Source organism: Gavialis gangeticus, unplaced genomic scaffold (genome assembly GCF_001723915.1).
Source record: "Gavialis gangeticus isolate Ggan-Ray unplaced genomic scaffold, GavGan_comp1, whole genome shotgun sequence".
NCBI lineage: Eukaryota > Metazoa > Chordata > Crocodylia > Gavialidae > Gavialis > Gavialis gangeticus.
The window spans coordinates 22,831,012-22,851,161 of record NW_017729011.1 but is presented as its reverse complement, the minus strand read 5'-3'; the positions used below and the strand labels follow the sequence as shown (position 1 = coordinate 22,851,161).

The 20,150-nt window shown below is 40.2% G+C and overlaps 2 protein-coding genes across 4 annotated transcripts in view; one reads left to right on the top strand and one right to left on the bottom strand.

Moving 5' to 3' along the window:
- Nucleotides 1-7,758, bottom strand: part of CNTRL (centriolin) — a 49,319-nt gene extending 41,561 nt beyond the window's left edge. For both annotated transcript variants that reach the window (XM_019510838.1, XM_019510839.1), the window contains exons 1-7: nt 7,673-7,758; nt 5,710-5,960; nt 5,046-5,173; nt 4,693-4,823; nt 3,285-3,426; nt 2,203-2,389; nt 1,097-1,290 (exon numbers count right to left, since the gene is read on the bottom strand). In XM_019510838.1, the coding sequence (XP_019366383.1) occupies nt 1,097-1,290; nt 2,203-2,389; nt 3,285-3,426; nt 4,693-4,823; nt 5,046-5,173; nt 5,710-5,935 (1,008 nt within the window). In that variant the 5' untranslated portion in view covers nt 5,936-5,960; nt 7,673-7,758. The remainder of the gene's footprint in view (nt 1-1,096; nt 1,291-2,202; nt 2,390-3,284; nt 3,427-4,692; nt 4,824-5,045; nt 5,174-5,709; nt 5,961-7,672) is intronic.
- Nucleotides 7,759-11,687: 3,929 nt separating this feature from the next.
- The window catches only part of C5 (complement C5), a 50,934-nt gene continuing 42,471 nt past the window's right edge, over nt 11,688-20,150 (top strand). The window contains exons 1-5 of one of the 2 annotated variants that reach the window (XM_019510841.1): nt 11,688-11,822; nt 13,461-13,653; nt 15,001-15,160; nt 15,773-15,843; nt 16,497-16,588. In XM_019510841.1, coding sequence (XP_019366386.1) covers nt 11,707-11,822; nt 13,461-13,653; nt 15,001-15,160; nt 15,773-15,843; nt 16,497-16,588 — 632 coding nt within the window. In that variant the 5' untranslated portion in view covers nt 11,688-11,706. Of the gene's footprint in view, nt 11,823-13,460; nt 13,654-15,000; nt 15,161-15,772; nt 15,844-16,496; nt 16,589-20,150 lie in introns of those variants that run through there. The other variant, XM_019510842.1, reaches the window with a different exon arrangement.

Genomic DNA, 20,150 nt, shown 5'->3' with positions numbered 1-20,150 from the left:
GCAATGTAAAGCGTCACATTATAGGAGCCAGTTTTGTAAATGTTGCATTTTATATCCAACAAAGAAAATAAAATTTCAAGATTTTTTACATTATTACAGCAGCAGCTTAAAAAATAGTGCAGAAGTTTCAGTATGCTGGAAGTTTAGCAGCTCTCAGGAACTTAACCTCTTATTGTTGCACAGAATTTTAAAACAAAAAGGGACTAGAGACAAATAGCTTTTTTACTACTAAAGCAATAGAAAATATACAACATTTTATACCTTAAAAAGGCTTAATTCATGAGAAATCTGTATATCCCAAAAGGCCTATTTCCATATCAAACTAAGTGGAAAGACAACTAACCTCCATTTTTGTTGGTAGCTTACAGGCTACTTAAATAATACATAGAATAGAGTTGTAGGAGCAATCATGGGGGCAAAAATGTACAAGCTTGTTGAGAAGGAAAGAGAGAAAAATGGGGCAAGTAATGCGCAAGGACGCAAATGTCTTACTCTAAATTAAATCAAATTGAGTTATTGTTTCTGCTACTTACGTGATTTTGAGGTGCTGCAAAATTAGAGCATAACTATTCCTTGGCAACACCAGCAAAGCATCCTCCGGTTAGCTACTTTTTCCTAATATGTACATTACTTTAGTTTTTTCAAGGGAACACGATCCAAAGACATCCGAAGCATACTAGCGGACTGCTGGCTTTAGTGAATATACTGCATGTGAAAGGTGCCCGATTCAACAAATCTGCAAACTGAAGTCCTGTCTCTACCTGCCTAATAAGCTTCCCCAGGCATCTTTACCTTGCCGAAGCCTTGAAGTTTGAGGTTTTCTGATATGGTGAGGTTATTTGCTATGATCCAACCCTTCTTTTTCTCTATGCCAAAACTGCTACTTGGGATAGTGCTAGTTTTTGTAATATAGATTTTGCCCATTACTCCAAGACATGGATGAAAAAGCCACCTGCTGGGTGAGAATGCCCTCCAAGCCACAGAGATCCAAATACAAATTTAAACATAAATTCCTAGCATTTAAATTCCCAGTTATCTATGAATATGTAAAAAAAATATTATTCCCAAATATATTTGATGCAAAGTATTAGTTTACCAGTTCATTTTTGGTGTCTAGGTCCCTCTGAAGTTCTTTATAGCTTTGTTTCTGTTGCAGGGCCTTTTCTTTTAATGATCTGTTGGCCTCATCTTGATGTTGAAGTTGCTCAAGCACTTGGGACTGTTTAATTTTAAGGTCCTCCATCTCTTTTACTGTTTTCTCCAAATCTCTTTCTAACTTTTCTATCTCTTCTATAAAACAAAATAAAGACATTTGTCTTCATTTTCCACATTTTTTCTATCTAATATACGATAGCAGAGAATCCTTCTTAACCAGAAAAGAAGTATCCTATAAATTTAATAATTGCTTTAAAGAATCCATGCAAATAATACAAATAGTTAAAACTGTTATTGAAAAAAATTCTCAAGTGACTTATATTGCCATGCTTCCTAGATATAATAAGAATACTCTCTCAAACTCACAGTGGCTCTTTTTGTTAGCTATCACTACATACATGCACAGGGACTGAACCATTCTGGATTACAAAGTGGATACTTTCAGTGGCCCATTTCTACCCCTTGGAAGAGGACATTTTGCACAGTCAAGAGCAAAAATTAAGACTCTAAGCTGGCTTGCTCATAGAGAGTCAGGGATGCCATCATTAAACTTCTCTCTGCTTCTAAGAAGGGGGAAAAAAAGCTTAAGTTACAGCCCTCTTCCTCCTCAAACTCCCTGACCAAGCACAGAAATGGAGTAACCATGAATTAGACAGAGTATATGTTTGTAACCCTTATCAAGTATAATAATTTAAAGTGAAATCAGAAACAAAACTATGCTTTTGACCTTATGATGGATACAGTCAGCCTTCTAAACAACGGACTTAAATAAAAGGACAATTCTGTTTTTGCTTGTAATAACCTCCCAGCAGTATAAAATTCTAACATATTTCTTTTCTTCTTAGAGGAACGTGAGTGGTCTTCAGAGGTAATAGCTGGTTATGAGAGATTAGCAGTAAACTTTAATAGTGAGTTTAAAATTCAGGAATATCAACCATGTCACTCAAAACCTTATTTAACAATCTGTCAGATGACTACCTCAATTACAAAGCTTTCCATCTACATTTGGTAGAGTTCACAGTACTTCTCACGCATCATAGCAATTACCTAAATTGAACCTCTCGAGAGCCTCCTGCCTGTCGTGATTTGTCACTGGTTGTCCCTCAAGGTTTTCTAGTGACCTCAGGTGGAATATGGTATACAGGTGATAATGAGGCAGATTTACAACTGGATTGTTTGCCAGAAATAGAGAAGTCAAGTCTTTTAGTGGCTTCAGCTTAGCTATGTCATGGAGCTAAATCAAAGAAAAGAAGATACCATGATTAGATAGTTGTTTTAGGTCAATCATTTCCTTACCACCTACTTTCTGGTGTTGAATAAAATAAATTAACATCATCATAGGAAAGGATACATTTGTTTATATACAAAAAGAGGGTGCACAGAACAAAAGTGTAGAGCAATATCAGAGTACAAGTTGCGTACTCTTGTCCTGGAATGAAACTGTTCCTGATAGGAAGTTGGCAAACGTGGCTTTGGAAATTCCAAATGCTTGTTACTTGAGTCAGGTTCAGAGTTTAGAAGGGTCCAACACTCCACAGTCAAATGGATCATAGGAGTTCACAGGGAAAGGGCGCCCCAGTCCCAAGCAGCTGTCTATATAATGGGCTGACCCTATTCACTCACTAGTAGCCATGGCTCCTTCAAGAGCTGCACTACTAGCACACGAGTTCTCATCATAGCTAACCTCAGAAGTTAATCTAAACATGTCTCAAACAAGTAAAAGGTGACTTTTGTTCCTGTGCTTTCCACAAGACATAGTGCCAACCTGAGCTAATTTCAAGTGGATGCACACTTCATGAAGAACTGGACTAGAAACCATGAGAAAAAACCTTGTCCATTTCCATTAAGTTTCTCCTCATTTTGCAAAACCTTGCTTTGTCCTGACTAATGTAACAGTTTTAAAACTGAATGCCTTGTGACAGAGGAAGGTTTTTCCTGATTACACAGTGAGCAGCCTTGTGAAGTTGATGGTAAATCAATTACTGCTGTACTTTTTTCCCCTACAAAGAGCGTGTAATTATTAAAATAATAACCATACTAGCTTATGTACATTGCAAAAAAGTCAGTTACCAAAGTCTTTAAAAAGAACATATTGTGAACAATTATCACAGCTAGCTGACGTCACTTACTGAGGATATTTTATTTTCTTTCAAATTAAGGATGCGCAAGGACCTTAATTTCTTTCCTACCCACACAGGAATATGCTCTATTTCATTCCCTGCAAGGTTCAGCTTTTGAAGATGCTGCATATGTTCTATACCTTCAATTTTACTGAAAAGAAAGAAAGCAAGGAATTTAGCTATTAGGAATGAAGTCAGATGAACACTGTAGCTATGCCCTCAGGGATACTGTACAATAAAATCTATCCTAAATAATCACCCAGGAAACTAGCAAAAAAAGTGTCTTAGTAGAGGTCATTTTACAGGTCAAAACAAAATTGTATAAAAAACCCTGGGATGCTTTAAACCAGTTAGAACAAAGGCTGCTTATTGCTGCTGCACTTTTTTGCAGGTCATTGCATCAAATCTCTTGTATCTCATTTTAACATTCTATAATTAAAATGATGAAAAGATTTTGACAGTAGCATTAATAGCCAGCCACATTGTTCCCTTCACTCTAGCAGTCAAATTCATAGCAGCCCAAGTATTAATTCTTTTGACCAACCTTAATTTCATGCTTCAAATACAAAGTGATATGGACATGAAAACATAATTTATATTTCAATACTAGACAAAATATATTTTTTATCTAAGCTGTTCATTGTACTCAAGAAAAAAAAATGAAATCTTGAAGTTATATTTGTATTTGATTAGAAAACAAATTGTAAAACTAGATTTCTGAGATATATATAAACATTAAAATAAAGCAACATTACTTTGGCATTATTTTATTTTATTTTCTAACTCTCCAAAGAAAGGAAGTTGCTTCATTGCACTGTGCAGAAATGCTACTTAGTCCTGTGAACACTTCCTTTAACCTCTTTACTGTAATTGCGGTTACCATGTTTGCAGCCCCAGAGTTTATTAAAAGAGAAGTTACTAATTTTACTTTGCTGGTGGCAAATAATAAGGGCAGCATGCAGGAGTTTGCTATTCCACCCAATCATCCCTTAGCATTTTTACATTACCCAATTAAAACAGCTTCCTCAAAATAGTGGAAGCTATCTGTTGGTGGTAAATGTATTAATTAAGACTTCTGCAAGCGCACTGACTGCATGATCAGGCCCTTTCATTTTAATCTTTCAGTTCTCTTTTCTGAAGGTGAATCCTTCTCTGTTGCTGATGTAATGACATAGGAAGACCTGTATTAATATTAAGGCCTGATACCAGGCTTTAATATTACACAATATCTCTACATTATATCAAATGATATGTATGTTAACAGAAATCACAGTGAGAAGTGTTGTATTGGATTACATGGATTTAGGATTTATACAAATACTTCTCGGTGTGATTTCTAATGCTTTATCAAACATACAAGAGGGATCTTAACTTTCTAAATTTCCATCGTATTCCCAAAACAAATTTTTATGCTTACCTGATTTTGTTGTAGGACAAATTGAGTTCACGTAACTTTGGCAGTTTATCCAGCTTTTCAATCTTCTCTATTTGATTGTTACTGAGATTTAGTACTTCTAGTTTAGAGCATTTTTCCAAATTTTCTATATACTAAAAAATAAACAAGTTATCATGTACACACATACAGAGGTTCCCATTTATAAGAATCATATATTCATAAAATGATAGTACAAAATATTATAAAGCCTTTCAGCACCAGGTTCTAAAGGTCAGCTCAGAAATTTTAACAATTATATTTCTTTTTTAAATTGTATTATTGTTCATACAATGTTTTCAGCTCTTGTTAATAAAAAATTACTTGCAATAACTCACCTTAAACTTTTTGTCCAAATCCTTACCAAGAGAAAGATTCAGTGAGTTTACATATGCCAAATTTTCCTGTTTGGACAGGTTTTTAATCAATGACTCTGTAATATACCGAACACCTGGGCTATCTTCATCTGAAGTTAACAATAGAAAAAATATGTAATGCTGTTAGCACCGAAATGAAGAAAATTACAATGTTTTACTTACTGTAATATTAAAAAAAAGGGAAATCTGGGAATGGTTATGCCGCAGAAGGTATGAAAAGAAAATGAACACATCAGAAGTAGCTCCAGAAGTACGGTGCGGGAGGAGGGTACAGGGTCTCTGGAGACTTGGAGGAGTGAATATTCCAACAAAATCTCCAGGATCCATTTTCCCTGTGCCATTTCAGCAAAATTTGCTAGTGCAGGGGAATACCATGAACCCAAGCCTCATTTACTATCCATAGACAGTTTATAGTACCAATGTTTTAATCAGAGAATCCCCAATCCATTTATAACTTTTCAAGGCAGAGATTACCTCTGTTATGGGCCAAATTTTAGATATAAATGCAAAGATAATACCCCTTCAATATCACTTTTGATAGACAAAATAACCTTATTTCACACTGTCAATATCAAAATGCATTCGGGATCAATTTCTACACCTGCAGTCATTATTTACACAGTACCTTTCTTACTCTGGTATTCAAAAGAAGCTCCTACATCACTTTCCCCTGCAACATCAAGTTGTTGAAGTCTCTGGCCTCTGGGTTTGTAATTAGCTGTAGTTCCCTGCCTGCTGAGAGGAGATGGTGACCTGGTGCTTGAGCTGACAGTAGACATTGGACTTGGGGTACGAGAGGGTGACATCTGTGTTTTTTTGGGTGATGTTCTTTGTTGCGAGGCCTTCTTCATTGCCCAGAGGTCATATAACAAACATCTGTAAATACATCATTAGGATTTTCACTCTGTACATGCGGGCAACTACCTGTGTTACTTCACAACTGCAATAATGCCACCCTTGCATTTAATTTCATCGCTTCTCCTTTTGTTTTAAAAGGGAGAACATCCCCTAATGAACAGCTGCTTAAAAAGGAAAGTCCCTTCTCTAACTGACACCAGTTCAGATTAAGTCATGCAAGCAAGCCTGAGGCTCCCAGCTGCTGCATGCTTATAAATGGCCTTCACATAAGTCCTGAAACCAGAGGTGTTTGCTGCTTGTTGTTTTTATATGAATTTTGCAGGACCAAGTCTCACAGCCCAGCTTGCTGCAATGCAAACATGAAGTAGCACTGGGATGAAGCACTGCAAGTACACCGAAACAGAGGTGCTCCAGCTTTTGGCCCCGCAAGTCAGATGAGTGGCACAGAACCAGTCTGCAGGCTACATCCATCCAGATCCCACCTCGCATTGCCCAGATCAGAACTCCATGCTGCCCATGCAAAGCCTCAGGCTGCCCCAGTCCCACACACACAGTCTAGCACACAGGGCCATGCTATTCACCCCCAGGGCTCACCACCAGTGTAGAAATTTAGCAACAGGGGGTGGCAAGTAATGCTGTCACTGCTTCCCTGCTGCCAAGTTGCTAGACCCACAGGGAACTCTACGGACTGTGCGATACTGCTCCATGGGCCAGATGAAGCCCACAAGCCCAAGGCAGAGCATCCCTGCTGCAGTATGCTTATATTCACTTCTTCAAGGTGCAAGCAAATGACATTGCACCATGTTTTATTGCTGGTGGAGTGTTTCAAAATACCAGAATAGAGAAGCACAAAACATCATCCTGCTGCAAAGCAAAGGCTTTGGTGCAACCTGCAATTACAATAATGCTGGGTTATTACTGCACCTCTCACCATGACACCAAGCTAGCGTACCGCTAGCACAGGCTGACTTGTCTTTGCCTTGCTGCCTCGCACCGGCAGGTCTTCCAGCACCAGGCCCGGGGCAACACATGCCTCTACAGTGACACCAACACAATTTCACATCTCTTTGCCTCACCCACTTAGCCCAGGCAGGTGGCCACAGCCCAGCCCTCACACATCTGTTACTCAGGCACCACCAGATGTCTTGGCCCGCTGCTGCAGCACCGTGCACCAGGGCTTTGCGCCTTCCACCTGCAGTGCCCCAGCCATGGCACTCAGCCTGGACGTGTGCACTGCAGCCTGGCCTGGGTCGCTGCTGGGTGCAAGATTAGGCTTCCCCCTTGCCTGGGGCGCTTTGGGGAGAGTGGTGGTTGCACCTGTCACCTTTGGCACTGGGGGGGGTTGCACCCCTCTCACCTGGGGCACTGGGGGGGTTTGCACCCCTCTCACCTGGGGCACTGGGGGGAGTTTGCACCTGTCACCTTTGGCACTGGGGGGGTTGCACCCCTCTCACCTGGGGCACTGGGGGGGTTTGCACCCCTCTCACCTGGGGCACTGGGGGGGGTTGCACCCTTCCCCTGGGGCCGTGGGGAGTCACCGTCCCCGGGAGGCTCCCGCCAACGCTTGCCTTTGCTTACCTGGGTTGGCATGGCAACGCCTCCCCGCCTCCTGCCCTCCCCTCCCCTGCCGCCGTGCCCAGCCCCGGCCCCCGCAGGCAGGACCCACACCCCTTTCCCTTTTCCCCTCGCCCTACTGTAGATCCCTAACCCCACCCCCACCACAGACTTACGGGGAGCGGCTCCTTTAAGAGCCCGGACCAGGCCGCCGCGCCACCGCCATTTTGTTTCCGAGCTGCGCGCGAGGGGGTGGGGCCTACTCCCAACGGCCGCAGCCCAGGGGGCGGAGCTTCTGTGGGCGTTTGGCGCGGGGTTCTGGCGTCACCCGCCCCGCTTCTGCGTGGTGGGCGGGGCCGGCAGGTGGTCGGGGTTCGTGTGGGAGTGCGTGGTCCCCATCTACCTGCCCACCCCTCCCCCCCTTGGGGCTGCTCCTGGCCAGGGAGCTCCTATTTCACAGCCCGCGCTGCCTCCTGCGCAGCCAGGCCTGCATGTCACCCCCCCTCCACTCCAAGCCAGCCTCTTTGTAAAGTGCTGAATTCCGTTCACAACGGAGCAAAATCTGCCTCGTTTCACCTCGGCAAAATCCGGAGGCTGGGACAATGCAGCAGCTTCCAGACATGGGGCAGGTTTTTTGGCTGTTCCTCTGGAAAAAAAAATTAAAATTTGGCTGCCGGATCGCAGACCATGGGTTTGGTTTCTTCAGAGGTGCTGGATGAAGTCAAGGGGCAGTGGTGACCATTAGGCCCTCGGGCTGAGCCTTGCCTCACCTCACCTCCCTGGTTGGCATGTGGACCCTGGCTAAACTCTGCAGCATCGAGGGGAGCGGGCAAAGTGCAGGGTTTAGCTCCTGAGGCGTTCAGTCTTTTTTTCTGTGGGTGTCTTTTTCACTAGAGTCTTTGGTTATTTGACGAACCATCTTCAAACTGGAGTGTTTTGAGCTCATTGCCTTGTTCTCCCTGCTGTTTCACATTGGAGCGTAGGAATGGTTTTTACACCGAAAATTTTAGCTGGCATTTATAGCATGCTGCATCACTGAGAAAAGTCTGGTAGCATTTTCACTTGTCTCTACATTATTCCAGTTAAAGGCGTTGTATCTCACAGGAGTGAAACTTGTTTGTACTTCAGTTTTGTGTCGCCTTCTGCTTGCTGGTTAAAAAAACATAGTTTTCCCCTGTGTTTTTTATGAATATTTTTATAAAGGAAGGGATAAAGTTCTTCCTTTTCATTTCTTGGAAGACCTTGAAAGTCTGCATGGAGATCATGGTCTACCAGGAGGTGAAGGTCTAAAATTCTGCTTGCTCGAACCATAACCTAACACATGGCTCTAAAAACCCACAGCACCATGTAGTTTATATGAAACACCAACTTCAGGCGTGTTACAGGCAGAGCCATATCAGACCCTAAGTTTATGTTGGTGTGTCATATAAATTATATGGTGTGGGTTTCAGAGCCAGGCAAGTATGTGTTAGGTTATGAACAAGCATAATTTTTTAATGACATGGATTCTTGCAGGTGCTATATTTTTATTGGACCAACCGCATGGTTGGAATAGACTTAGATAAAAGTCTTTTGAATTTTTGAATCAGGAAAACAAGAAGGCAGAGGAGAAACATTACCAGGCTGTGGCTATGTTGGTCTAAGGATGTAGGCAGACAAGATTCTTTGGGTGAATCTGATATCTTTTATTAGGCTGATTTAAATTGTCAGAAAAAAAAATTCTTAGCAAGCTTTCGGGTTTAAAAACCCTTCGTCAGGCTGAGGAAGCCTCTGCAGTTGGTGTGTGCTCTTTCTGGATGAAATGAAAAGTAAAGAAGCCAGAGGCTGGGCTGGTATGAGAAGAAACATTAGCATTTATCTTTGATTTAATAATTTTAGGCATGTAAAGATTGTACAACAAAACTTTAAGAATTATTTTCCAACGCACTTTATTTTTTGGCTTCTGTGTATATAAAAGTTTTGTTGTGGGTTTCAGCATAGCTTGATGATGTTTAATAAATAAGTAATAGGGCACAATCATTTTAACTGCTTTATCCTGACAGCGGGGTTGTCTTCTGAGCATTGTTAGAATTACTTCTTTTGAGAGGAAAAACAAAAAAATCCTAACCTGGTGTGCTTCTGGTAATACCATGTTATATTGATCAAAGATTTACTTTGAAACCATCTTTTCCCGTAAATGTTGGCTACAGTGTTTGTTTAAATTGCAAAATCTTGCACAACTTCTGTTTAGTTAACTATTTTATAGACTTGTTTGTTAAAGTATTGTAACTAAGTTGGCAGGCAAGTAAAAGTTCTACCTCTAACATTTCTTTTACTACAGTCATTACCAATACATCTCTCCTTATGTCATGGATTTTTGTGGGTGCTGTCTTTTTATTGGACCAGCTGCATGGTTGGGATAGACTCAGATAAGTTTATGAACACAGCGCATTCTTCTTTTGGTTACTTTTAGATATATTATACCTTTAAACTTTTATAAATGGCAACAACAGCTGATTCAAAAGAATGAAGACTAAGAATGTTTTTGAGAAATTAAAGCAAAGTGGCTTTATGTAGTTTTAGTTAGTCATAAAATGAGTATTTTATGACTAGCAGTTGAGGATGTCTTCAAATCTAAAGCATGTAATACAGATGTCACCTTGTGCATAACAGTCTTCCTCCCATGCTTTCTCTTGCTCACTCATGTTCTGTAGGGCATTGGGACTATCTTTTCAATGGCCTTACTACAGAACTCACGACTGCGTAAAATAGTCAGTAGTGCTACTACACAATTACAGCTGTAAACTATGGGGTACGGTTGACACATGGCTGGCTATTAAGGCTCCTGTAATCCAGGCCGTGATTTTTGTGCAGTGAGAAGGGGGAATCTCTTTCAAACTGTCAGGCATTTTTTTGAACTTGACGTGTTGAGTAGAATACAGGATGGGTGAGAGTGAACCCAAATTTAAGTGTGTTAGTGGTTCGGCATAGGTCACGACCTAAAAGAACAAGGTGAAATGACTTGGATCTTGAATAATGGGTTGAAAGACACAATTCAAAGAATCCCTCATGTACACAGCATTTCCTGATAGACTTTTGTAAAGGAAAAGGTAACACCTGTCTGATATTTTGAAAAATAGAGGGCTTATTTTCTTGTTTTGACATCTCAAATGATCTGCAAATTTAGGATGTAATATTGAGCTGAGTAAATAATAAAATCTGTCTTGAGGCACAAATATGACTGACTATGGTTATATTATATTAACTATTGTTATGAACAATAACAATATAAGTACTGATTAATCTAAAGCTTTAACTGATAAATATGAATTTTTAATCAAGATTATATTTTTTTAAAGGAAAAAAGGGGAAGCACTGAAGAAATATGAGCATATGTAGGTGGTTGTTTTACATTTGTCTCAGGAACCAGTCAGGAAGAAAGAGGGATGGGATTACAGGCAGAAGCTTTGTAGGTGAGGCTGGGAATGACAGAATAGTTCTAGGATTGTGCAGTTTCTTTATCCTAATAAAGAAGATTGTTCAATGTAAGCTACTTTTGCTGTAACTCATTAATCAGTTACATTACTGGAAAAAGTCAACAGAATAATCAATTGACAGCAAGTATATTGTTGCAACCAGGTAACCACCAATAATCAGTTTACTGAAGTAGCATGAGAAATAGGATCTCCATATCCTAGGAAATTCCATTATTTTAATCTTTGTTTTTAATAGCAATTGGAATGGAGGACTGAATTTTGACAGTTTTAAGTTAAATTTTTGACGGAAAAAATCATTTCAGGTGAATTGACATAATTTGTTTTGATTCTTACTTCATCTTTATGTTATAATATAAAACGCATTTCTAACTTCAAAGACATTACAAAACCAAACATGAAACTCCTGTTCCAAAAGAATTTAAACTGAACACTGAAGTTATCAAAGGGCTCTACTTTGATTTTCTGAACAAATTTAATCAAAACTGACATGTTCTTGCAGAAAGCAGATTTTGATCAAATGGAATTTGCAATAAAAAAACTTTTTGTAGAAAAATTCTAAGAGGTGGATTACATATGGCTTGCTGTGGACAAAATTATGGCTTTGGTTGTGCAGATAATTTCAAAGTCATGAGATAAGGAGAGGGGACAACAGCCTTTTCAGAGATCTGCAGTTAATGGTTAATTGTTAGATAAATACAAATGCCACTCACTGACTTGACTGAAGGAAGAACCAAATGCGGTTTCACCAGGATTTACTAGCATCTTTGGGTTGGTGCTTGTCAGCTATGAATATTTTAAGCTTTTTTTGTATTTTGGTAATTTGTGGCAGAAGCTTCAGTCAGGAGCAAACGTAAGTATAGTGTACTATCTGGAAATACTATTTGATTACTGCTGCCAGTGTAAAAATTTAGATTAATATGAATACAGAATTAAATCAAGGCCAATACAAGAGGCACTATGCAAGTCTGACTCAACAATCCTCACTCCAGCAAAACTCACACTGATTTCAGGTGGACTATTGCCTAAGAAAGGACTTGCAGAATGGGGTGTATGTTTGCAGACACCAACTATAGCACCTGAGAAACTTGGCTTATGGTTCTCTGACCCAATTAGTCTTTAGGGTGCCTTGCCCAGCCTTCTGGCTGACTTTTGACTAATGCTGCTAACTACCCTTCACAAACCCAAAAGGTGTGTTCATGCCTTTGGATATTTTTGGATTTAGAGCCAAATGTTGTCAATGTTGACAGGCAAAACTCTAAAGAGTTTCAAATTTAAATTATTTAAACATGATGATTGCCTGTTTTTCTAAAGTAAATGTTTCTTTGTGCTATTATTTGTAAGCCATTATTTAGATAGTTTCAAAATTATACCTGCACACAGGGCTGGGGTGGGACTGGGGCTAGGATTCCAGGGCTGGGGTAGAGGGGCAGATCCAGCATGCATGGGGCTGAGTCTGGGGACAGTAGGTCTGATCCACCATGGGGCAGAAGCTACAGCCACAGCTGCCATATGATGTGCAGGACTGAGGCCTTGTCTGGTGTAAGCCTACAGACTGGATATCCCTCCACCACTCATCTGGCCAGTGGGACCAAAAGGTTGGACACCTCTATCTTAACACATTCAGACATGACATAAATATAGCTCCTATCAGAATGGTTTTGTTTAACTAGTGTACTGTCTACTCTTGAAATATGCTGAAGAAATATTTATCACAAAAGCAATTTTCAGTTAAAAATGCCTAACAATACTTGTATTTATACAGTTACTAGAATTTATTTAGCATATTGCAATATAGCAAATAAGCAATATTGAAGTTCCTACAACTGAATACCAGGGATTAGGTTTTGTTTCATAGCAGGGATGAACAATAGAGTTTATAACAGTGATTCTCAACCAGGGTGCCCTGAGATCTTTTCAGCGATGCCCCAGAGCACAATGCTAGAAGTGTTAGGTGTACAAACATGATTCACAAGATAAAACCAGCAATGTCAAGTAGGGAATCTCTAGTGTTAAAACACAGTAGTCTGCAGTGGTCTTTCCGAGTGCTTTGGAATAGAAGAATTGCTCTAGTATTTTTCTGTAGTAAAAAAAAGAGTGAAAGCTAAGAGCTGGCATTTTCTAAGGAGGCCCTTGAGCCTAATGAGGGGTCTCTTAGGGGCTAATCCTGCCTTCTGCCAGTAGAACTCTTGGCTTGTGGTAAGAATTAACTGTGCGTTCCTTATCAGCATACTAATAGATCCACAACCTGTCACCTGTTGAAGAAACTCCTTTTTCTTCAAAAACAGATTTTGTGTTGCAGCCACAGCGTGGAGACCTGAATGTCATGCTTTCAAGAGCACATTCTCAATAGACAATTTAAATACAACTAGAAATAGGTCACGCTGTTAGCCTGTCTGCTTTAATGGTGGGTCTTTCAGTGAATTTCAAATGCAAATAGGTACAAAAGAGACTGGCAGTTCCGTTATCCTATTATTATTATCATTTGCAGGTATGTTGTTTCTGCACCAAAGATCTTGCGTGTTGGGGCATCTGAAAAGGTGGTAATTCAAGCATTTGGATATAAGAATGAATTTTCTGTCATTGTTGCCATTAAAAGCTATCCAGATAAGCAAACTGTTTATTCTTCTGGCCGTGTTTCTTTATCTTCAGCCAACAAATTCCAAGGTTCTGTAACATTAATGGTATGTATTTAAAGCATTTCTTGTCCTCCCTTATGGTTGTATTTGGTTGTAAACTTAGAGCAGATTGAAATCGTTATGATGAATTTCCAGTTGTTTGAACTAAGATGAGGGGCATGGTTCTTCAGATTATTGTATCAGTTTTGTGCCAGTTTAATTCCCTGGAAATTAATGCATAATTAATCAGCAAAAATATATAAAAGTGTGTGAAACTATTTCTTTTTTTCTTGTGTGATATTTTCTGTAATATATTCAAGCCCTTTCTTCTCCTGTAAGAGCTGAGAATGAGATTTAAAAAAAGCAAGAAAAAAGTGAGATTCGAGCAATAATGTGGAAAAAAGAAAAAGAAAAATCAATGTAGGTGTTGCTCCAAAAGAATGCAACTTCATTAACTTAATTATCCATAACTCCCTAAAGCAGTATCTCTCCACTTCTGTTTGCATACTGATGATGTCTTTGGTTATACAGGTATAATTTTGTGTTCTCATCAAACAAATAGACATGCTCTATCCTGTACTTTAATTTATATTGAACAAATAGTTGTAGAAGTATTAAACCTGACTAGCTTTACCTTTAGGACCAGGTACAGACATTATAGTTTAACAGTATAAGTGATGAGAAATCAGTCTATGCCTGTAAGAGAACAAAAATTCAGCTTGCAAAGCCAGTCTGTACCATAGCAGAACAGAAGTTTGGCACACATACTGATGTTCAAAAATGGCACAACCTGGTCTAAGATTTGCCCCCCTCATCAAAGAGCAAATGTGTGTTCTGTTCACTACCAAGCTAAACTACTCTGGTTACGGAAAACTGTGTAATTTGGCCAATTCTTCCTTGGACTTTTTGAATGTCTGTACCTAGCTTGAGAAAGGAAAAAAAAAAAAAGGGGGGGGGGGGAGAAACATGGCTGTAGCCTGGATTGATGAATTGTTTGTTCAGTGTAAGTCAATATGCCTGACTAAACTGGGGTGAAATCTTTTAACTTGGTGGTAAAGCTCCCATTAACTTCAAAAGGGCCAGGATTTCACCTTTGGCATGTAAATGAGACTTTTATAAATTATCCAGTAACTGGATCTTGCTCCTTCTGACCTAGTGCTTTATCTGTACAAGTGACCCATGGACACTACCTGAAAAAAAAAAAGAAAACTGTTTGGTATCGTTCCTGACTATTACGTACAGTGTACATGCGAGAGAAAATCTGTCTTGATACTAGTGTTCATGAACTTAATATTTAATAAATAACAGGAGAATAGTACTTATCAATCACATATTCTGTTCAAAAATATGAAGGCAAATAATTATAATTTAAAATTAATTTAATATTTTTCAATATTTTTTTTTGCCTCCCAGATTCAGCCAAAAGATTTACCAGGACCAGGGAGCTCAGTCCATGTGTATCTGGAAGCTAGTTCTGTGCATTTCACAAGAGAAAAAAAAATGCCAGTTACTTACGACAATGGATATATCTTTATTCAGACAGACAAACCCATTTACACTCCTGATCAATCAGGTAGAGTAATATTCATTTCCTTCTGGTTGAGTTAAAGCTTTAAAGTGAGTTGGCACTGCTGAGAAATTAGGATTCAAATGTAATTACTGCCAACTTTTATTTAAGCGTGATGTGCATTAGAAATCAAAACAATATTCAGAACTGTGTCATCACTTTGGAATCATTATTAGTTTCTCATAACATTCTCTCCTGAACTTCTCTTCCCTTCCATCATGAATGAGTAATTTGAGGTCAAATGAAGGACCTTTGAAAAAATATAACTGAGGAAATACTGCATTGAAAAATTAATTGAATTGCTATCATTTTAGAAACTGTCAGTACTTCTTCCTTTCCCCACAGCTAAGAATGCTGGGATCATAACAGTATAATAATTTAGTTTGGACTGTGATAATTCAATCTAAAGTAGTTGTAATTCAGAATCTGCTTCTCTCTGCTGTTGATAGCTTGTAATAATTCTAATAATTTTTGTTGTCCCTAGTAGGGTCCCAGGCATTCAACAGACCATGGTTTTCTTTTGAATACTGAAGATTTTAGGAATAAATAAGTGTAGTAACTTAAAGTAATTTTATTTTTTGTGTAATATCATATCCTCTAAATGTATTTTTCTTGCAGTGAAAGTTAGGGTTTACTCTTTGAATCAAGAACTGAAGCCAGCCCAAAGAGAAACTGTCTTAACTTTTGTGGTGAGTATATTGTAACATAATTGAATATTGTCATCCCAGAGACCATAAAGAGAAAAACCCCCAAACAGTTGAGTAGTAAACCACTGTGTTATTGCATCAGAATAGCTTGATTGTTAGGTTGTTAACAACATTGACAATGGTTATCCAAAACCTGATTTTGTAGTTTAATAAGGCATCAACTTGAAGATCCTTTGAAGTGACTTTGCACAGTTAGATAGTTGGCAAGTCACAGCTTCAGAATAGCTACAGAGTGAAAAAAAATTGCTTCTTACTTCTAAGGATAAGATTTGTAGGAAACCTTTCATTGCATGTTGTTTCTTTCAGTTCCAATTCAAAATAGTCAATAGTCTCAATCTTTTCTGTAGTGGCATTACCCAAGTGATGCACCAACAATGCTGTCTCATGTAACAACTGTTTAACTACTGGACTCTCAGACATGTTTTCCAGAATTTCAGCGTAGGGCTTGGTTGAGAAGATTGTTTGATTTCAATGCTGTGAAATGGACAAGATAGTGAGGAAAAATGAGGATGATCATTCTCAATTGAAGTCACTCAATATAGTCTTTCCTCAAATGATTTCTTTGAGTGTTTGCTGGTCAACTCTCTGTAACTTCATGATTGTTTGTGTTTGTTTGTTTTTTTTTTAACCTAAAGGATCCAGAAGGAGTAAAAGTGGATATAATAGAAGAAAATGACTTTACTGGAATTGTGTCTTTTCCACACTTCAAGATTCCATCTAACCCTAAGTAGATTTCTGTTAAGTGTATCTGATAACCATTACTTAGTTATACCTTATCTCAAAGATTTTGAAAATGCATTTTGCTGATAATTTAAGGCAGTGGGGGAATGGTAAGCCACAAATTATCCCTGTACTCCCCCAAGTCCCAGTCTAGTCCCCTTCCCCTGCCCAGTGGGCTGCTCTGCTTTCTGCTTCCTGTCCCGTGCTCCCTGTCCAATCTACTGCTGTGTTTTCTGCTTTGTGGTCTGTGCCTCCTGCCTGATCCTGCTGCTCTACTTTCTGCCTTATCTGTATTGTGCTGCCTTTCCCCTCCCTGGTCTGTCAGGTGCCACACAGACTGCCCATGCTTCTTGTAGCACTTATGCTGCAGGGTGGCCACCCCTAATTCAGGGTGCCTAAGGTATATGATGTGACCTGGAGATTTCTAGTCCTAGGCATTGTGTATATCAACCATGACAGTATGACAGCCGTGGCCATGCTCTTTTTTGTTCCTGTCATTTTATGCATAAAGCAATATTGTTAATAATAGCCACGGATAAGGCTCAATTTCTTGTATTTTAATTGCCACAGTAGCAACAGAAAGTGAGGAAGTGCTGCAGGTAAAGATATTCATGGATAGAATTATAACAACAGAAGAATAGTGGGCCTATGATGGCCCGTTGGCTGAGAAAGTTTAAAAACAAAAAAAGATTTCTTTCCATGCTAGAATCAGGCATGAGGTAGAAGGCTGATTTCTGGGTGGGAGGACTTGTAGATGCATAAAAAAACTGGCACTGGATATAGTTTGAAAGTAAGTGTATGAACTCTTTAAGTGGGAATATTTGTGTGTATCGTTTTTCCAGTATAATTTTGTGTGTGTGTGTGAGAGAGAGAGAGAGAATATATAGCATAAAGGATTTATTTCTTCCAGGAGTATCCAAAGTCAAAATATATACCTCATCATTTCTTCTTTAGTCCTGTAGGGCGTGCTGAAGGTTCATTGGGTAAGCAAAGCGATGCTAGTAGAAATGTAAAGCAGAGAATGTTTTAACTTATTTTCTTTTCACTAGAAAAGTCGATAGTAATTTCAGTTGCTCTAGAGATTGGTTTTCCATTGCTGCCAGGTCCCAGGTTTCTCATGGGTTGTGGGGCCCTGGGCCCCCAAGATGGAAAGAACTACTTTTATATATTTGTTGTTTTTACATATTACTTATTAGGAATTCTAGGCATGGATCAGGACCCTACTAGAAGTCTTCAGGATTTTTTGGAGGGTTTACTCAGCTAGCTGAAGCATGTTAAAAATGTGCTTTTCCCTAGTTTAGACATGGCCCCACGCTCATAACCAAGAGTTCACTGTTTTCAGCCTAACACAGACCGTCTACAAGAACTGCTTACTGGTTGTTTTTAACATAGACTTCACTAAGGTCAGGTTTACACCATAGACTGTTTTTTTGTCAGCATAGGAGTATGATGCTGGCTAGGAGTGTGAAAAAGCAGCTAAATTGGCAAAACCCCCAGTGAGTATGCAGCTGCGCCAGCAGAAGAGTGATTTTGTTGGCATAGTTTTTTCTGGGAGGCCAGGTAGGTGAAAAAATTCCTTTATTGCTAGCTGTTGCATCTCCACTGGGCTGTGCTTATTTGTAATACCTTGACTGGCTGATATATATTAGAACTTCAACTCATAGCCTTGTTACATGAGCCACTTAGCATGTGTTAAATCTGTGCCATATTAAAGTTAGAACACATTCTGACCAGTCTCATGGTAATCTCTGCTACAATCTCTAACATACACAGCTTGCTCATAAAAAGTCACAGCTTTGCTATATGATCACACTTACATGTTTTTAGAGGTGCACCAATATATTGGTAGTAAATAAGATGGGCACCGATAAAAGGAAAATTAACATTATTGGCAATTGACTTTTTTTGTAGTAGTAGTCGATAATGTCACTGATAAATGCTGCTTGCATGTGTGCAGCCGCAGCATGCAGGTGGCTAGGAATGCAGCAGGACAGCTTGGAGAGTAGCTCCCTGCCACTAAGTCTGTGGAGGCATGGGGGGGGCACAGATTGAGGCCGCAATGGTGAGGGAGGGAGTAGGGCAGGGGCAGGTGATGCCAGACAGAGCAGTAAATGCAACCCAGGAGTGGGACGGACTTGTGGGTGCCTTGTCCAGGGGATGTGGTGGGGAGGGGAGGGGGCTGGCTCCCTGCTATAACATGCACCCCCACGGGAGGCATGGGTGGCCTGTGCCCTGCAGATTTGTGCAAGGGGTAAAGGCGGGCTGCCTGCTGTAGGCTTGGGGCCAGCGGCTGCGCCAGTCTCTTTCCAGAAGGGGACTGGGCTGGGGCTGCACTTGGGGCCAGCAGGGGTGGGATGGGCAGCGGGGGTGCTGGGAGGAGTGGTTACAGGGTGGGCTATAGCCACCCCAAAATTCCCCATAACCTCCCTTCCCAGCGCTGCTGCCACTGCCTGCCCTGCTTCCACCTGCCCCAAGCACAACCCTGGCCCAGACCCCACATTGGGAAGAAGCTAGTGTAGACCCTGACCCCAAGCCCACAGCAAGCAGCCCGCCCCCCAGGGGTGCATGTAGTGGCAGGGAGCCACCATCCCCCTCATCCCCCTGCACCACCCCGGACAAGCCACCTGTGGCTCCATCCCACTCCCAGGCTGCATTCATTGCCCTGGCTGGACAGCTCCTGCCCCACTCTCTCCCTCCCTCACCGTGGGGGCCTGGATCTGCTCCCCCCACATTCCTCTTCCCTTCCTTTCCATCCCCCTTGCTCCTCTCCACCCCCACCCCCCAACTTACCGGCTGGATGCTGCTCTCCTAGCTGCCAGGCTGCATTCCTGTATATCAGCTATCAGATCACTATCAGTCAATAGGACTGGTTAATAATCAGCCATCGACATCAACAAAATCTTTATCAGTGCACCCCTCTATGTTTTTTTGTTTGAACACATGGATGCTTGCATTTTAAGTCCAGTTAACACATCCTGTGTGCAATGTGACAGCCCTCAGATTGGCTGTGCTAGGATTTTAACATGTTAGCTAACACACATTAAAATGCAGTTTCCTGGTGTAAACAAGAGTACAGTTTAACACCCGTACTTTCATCTAGCCTAAACTTAAATGTTTGCTCTAGCCACAAATGTCTGTGCTCTTGTGAGAAATGAATGTTGAAGGTAGTATACATGCTAGCCTATGCAAATATGCCAAGTACCTCTGATTTACTTGGCTGTTACTTAAATCAAGGTAAAAATGTAGTGCAGATAAAACCCAAACTTCATTAGAGGGGAAAAATGTCTAGTTATAACCTATGCTAAACTAACCTCTGAAACTATGTTACAGTCCTAGTGAAGGCAAAGCAGTTGTAGTACCTAGGTTAAAAAGAAGCTCCTTCGGGGGTTTTTGAGTGACTAGGATATGCATTAAATTAATCTTGGGTTGTTCTGCATTAAGAAGTTGTACTGCTTTTGGTTGGTCAGTTTACAAAGATTTAGTTAAAATGAAACAAAAACCCTGCTGTGAACAGGGTTATACTGGGTTATTTCAGTTCAGTTTACACAGATGCGAACTAAATATCCGTA